The 4,334-nt window shown below is 45.8% G+C and overlaps 1 protein-coding gene across 1 annotated transcript; it reads left to right on the plus strand.

The window, feature by feature from the left end:
* Window positions 1-2,162: 2,162 nt before the first annotated feature.
* Window positions 2,163-2,558, plus strand: LOC122023091. The gene has a single exon (XM_042581183.1). The coding sequence runs from the start codon at window positions 2,163-2,165 to the stop codon at window positions 2,556-2,558; it is 396 nt and encodes a 131-aa protein (XP_042437117.1).
* Window positions 2,559-4,334: the final 1,776 nt, after the last annotated feature.

Consider the following 4,334-nt stretch of genomic DNA (forward strand, 5'->3'; position numbering starts at 1 on the left):
AAGGAACCTCTATTAGGTTCCAAAATCATATCTAGATTAAACCTTCTGTTAATCAAGGCTTTCAGAAGAAATTAAATGTTTAAATTCCTTAAAAGGCTTTGTTTAGAAGTGGTTGATGATCCAATAACCAAGAAGGCCTAGTGCCTCGTCACAGCCTGGAAGCCGATTATCGAATTAAATATTTAATTGACAAACTGATAAGCAATTAGGATAATGCTTTTAAATTCTTGTCAACTATTTAAACATTTCAAATTCTTTTTGAAAATTTCTAACTTGAAAATTGTTTCAAATTTTGTTTAACTTAAAAATTTAAAAAATTTTATTTGGAATTTTTAAAAATTTGTACATTGATTTTTTTTATGTGATCAAAGGGGGAGAAATAGGTACAAGTTTAGGGGGAGGAAATTATTATAACTTCGGAGAATATTTTTATTTTAGCTTAGAAAATTTTTAATTTAAATATTGTAATTTCTTTTATTTCAATTTTTATGCTTAAATTATTAGTATGGTAATTTATTTAAATTATTACTTGTATGTTATTTCCCTAACTTGAACTTGGGTTGATGCACATCAAAAAGGGGGAGATTGTTAGACCCCGTGGTTGTTTTGATGTGATCAATCAAGTTAGGTTAGGTTTTGTTTGATTTGATCCCTGTGTCTAAGTATGCAGGAGTTTAGGAGCACAGGAAGTCGACCGGAAGACGCAGCTGGTGAGAATGACTACACAGGAAGGGAGCCGACGGGAAGAACGTACGCGATGTTCAAGGGATGAGAAGCCAGAGTGGAAGCCTGCTCGAGGAGAAGGCCGGAAATTAGGTTTGAGTGAGCTCTATTTCGGTTGGCCGGAATCACCCAAGCGAACGGAGCAGCGGAAGATCCAAAGGAAAGCTAGAGCTATTTATACGTTATAGCATTGAGGGCACCCTTTATAGTGTTGAGGGCGCCCTCCAACTAGTCAAAGTGACCGTTTCGTATTTGGATAAAACTTTATCCAAATGCCACGCTGGAAGCACCCTCCATGCTTATGGGAGGCGCCCTCAAGCAGAAGATAGAGTTTTCATGCCCTATAAAAAGGGCCTTGGAGCTAGGGAATTAATTATCAACTCTTGTACTAACTTCCTAGCAACTACTTAAGCTTTTATTGTGTAAAAGGCGTATCCGCCTTCAGAGAAGGAGATTCTGACTGAGCTTTTCAATTGCCTTGGATTAACAACCACTTAGGTTGTAACCAAGTCAATCCCTGAGTCTCTTCTTTAATTTTATTCTTTTATTTTTATTTATTATTGTTGCACCTTAAGAGTTGAAAGAATGCCCTCTTGCCGGCCCGCTGCACCAACAAGTCAATCCCTGCACCTTTTATTTTTTTGTTTTAGGCAATTCACCCCTCCCCTCTTGCCGGCCCGCTGCACCAACATGCCGACCAACCAGGAAGCAACACATCTATTAAAGAAGAGGGCTGGACAGTTCACCTTGGTTGGAGATCAGTTGTACAAAAGAGCCTTCTCTAGGACTTTGCCCAAGTGTGTTGGACCAGAGGATACAACGTACATCTTGCAAGAAGTGCACCAAGGCTCTTGTGGAAGCCATTCGGGCGGCCGTTCGCTAGCTCGAAAGATTTTCCTGGTCAAATACTTTTGGCCAATGCTCCAAGAGGATACCGCTCGGATGATAGTCACATGCCTATCCTGCCAAAAATATCACAATATTTCACACCGACCAACCGAAGAGATGAAGATGCCCACAGTATCCTGCCTGTTCGACCAATGGGGCATAGACATCGTAGGATCATTTCCCATGGCGACCGGTTAGTGAAGGTTCCTGCTCGTTGTTGTGGACTACTTTTCAAAATGGGCGGAGGATGAACCTCTACAAAGATAAGTGAACAGATGGTCATCAAGTTCATTTGGCAGCACATCCTTTGTTGGTTCGGCATCCCTTGTCAGCTTGTCTCGGATAATGGGAGGCAGTTCGCTGGTTAGAAGCTCCGGGAGTGGTGCGAAGGCTATGGCATCCAACAGACCTTCACATCAGTCGCCTACCCCTAGAGAAACGATCAGGCGGAGGTCACAAACTGAGAGATCCTTAGAGGCTTACGAACTCGGATCAACCACGCAGGAGGTAGCTGGGTTAACGAGCTCCCAAGTGTCTTGTGGGCACTTCGCATGAATCCCAAACATCCGACCAAGATAACACCATTCCAGTTGGTGTACGGAGGAGAAGCAGTGGTTCCTGTAGAGGTTGGAGTAGAATCCGACTGGGTGAAACTCTACGACAAAGGAAATGGCGAGCGAAGGCTAATGGAGCTATACTTGGTGGATGAAGTGCGGGATAAAGAGGTCGTTTGGTTAATGGCTTACCGACAGCGAATGAGGCAGAACTATAGCAGGAGGATGATCCCGAGGTCCTTCCAGGTTGGTGATCTAGTCTGGAAGAAAATCAACCCAGTCGGTGATGTCACCAATTCTAGGCACCATGGGTGGGACCTTACAAGATCATACAGAAACTCCACTCGGGGGGCCTATTACTTGGAAGATGAAAATGGAAAACGACTCGAGTAGCCGTGAAGCGTGAATCATCTTTAATCCTACAGGCCCAGGTGAGAGGTGCGTGAGCAAATATAAATGTACTTGTGTATATGCCTTCTGAATGCAGGGCCAACATGAATAAAAACCAAAGTTTTCCAGACTCTTGGGCCGATCAGACCAAGTTAAAAGTCGAGCGGCGACTATAAACGCTTGTCTTCACCGATGGTCGAGCGGCAACCTTAAACCCCTGTTTACGTCAGCGGTCGAGCGGCGACCTTAGACCCTTGTCTCCATCAGCGATCGAGCGGCGACTTAAACCCTAGTCTTCACCGACGGTCGAGTGGCGACCTTAAACCCTAGTCTTCACCGACGGTCAAGCGGCGATCTTAAACCCTAGTATTCACTGATGGTCGAGCGGCGACCTTAAACCCTTGTCTCCATCAGCGGTCGAGCGACGACCTTAAAACCTTGTCTCCATCAGCGGTCGAACGACGACCTTAAACCCTTGTCTCCATTAGCGGTCGAGCGACGACCTTAAAACCTTGTCTCCATCAGCGGTCGAACGGCGACCTTAAACCCTTGTCTCCATCAGCGGTCAAGCGACAACCTTAAACCCTAGTCTTCACCGACGATCGAGCGGCGACCTTAAACCCTAGTCTTCACCGACAGTCGAGTGACGACCTTAAACCATTATCTACATCAGCGGTTGAGCGGTGACCTTAAAACCTTGTCTCCATCAGCGGTCGAGCGGCGACCTTAAATCCCTATCTATGTCAGCGGTCGAGTGACGACCTTAAATCCTTGACTCCATCAGCAGTCGAGCAGCGACCTTAAACCCTTGTCTTCACCGATGGTCGAGCAACGATCTTAAACCCTAATCTTCACCGATAGTCAAGCGGTGATCTTAAACCCTTGTCTCCATCAGCGGTCGAGCAACAACCTTAAAACCTTATCCCCATCAACGGTCGAGCGGCGATCTTAAACCCTTATCTCCATCAGCGATCAAGCGACGACCATAAACCCTAGTCTTCACTGACGGTCAAGCGGCGACCTTAAACCCTAGTCTTCACCGACGGTTGAGCGACGACCTTAAACCATTGTCTCCATCAGCGGTCGAGTGACGACCTTAAAACCTTGTCTCCATCAGCGGTCGAGCGGTGACCTTAAATCCCTATCTATGTCAGTGGTCGAGCGACGACCTTAAACCCTTGTCTCCATCAGCAGTCAAGTGGCGACCTTAAACCCTAGTCTTTGTTGGGGCAATTTCCCTAGGTCAAGTTTGACCAGTTTGACTAAGCTTGAGTTGAGTCAAGCTTGAGTTGGGATTTGAGTTTTGATGTTTGACAATATAAGGAGATTGCTGGAGCAAACGTCCGGTTATGGAGATTGTCAATGGGTTGACCAAGTTGATGAGAATACAAGTCAAGTAGGTCAAGGTTGACAGGAGACTTGACTGGGAAAGTCCTAACTGGATGTTAGGCATTTGGAAAGTCCTAGTGAGGAGCTAGGTAGGGGAAAGTCCTGGTGAGGAGCCAGGCAACGAGAAAGTCCTAGTGAGGAGCTAGGCATGAGAAAGTCTTGGTAAGAAGCCGGGCAACGGGAAAGTCCTAGTGAGGAGCTAGGTAGGAGAAAGTCCTGGTGAGGAGCCAGACAATTGGAAAGTCTTGGCGAGGAGTCAGGCAAGTGGAAAGTCCTGGTGAGGAGCCAGGCAGTTGGAAAGTCCAAGTGTGATCTTGGCAAAGGAAAAAGTCCTAATGAGGAACCAGGCAATTGGAAAGTCCAAGTGTGATCTTGGCAAAGGGTGTAAGT

Source organism: Zingiber officinale, chromosome 9B (genome assembly GCF_018446385.1).
Source record: "Zingiber officinale cultivar Zhangliang chromosome 9B, Zo_v1.1, whole genome shotgun sequence".
Taxonomy (NCBI): Eukaryota; Viridiplantae; Streptophyta; class Magnoliopsida; order Zingiberales; family Zingiberaceae; genus Zingiber; species Zingiber officinale.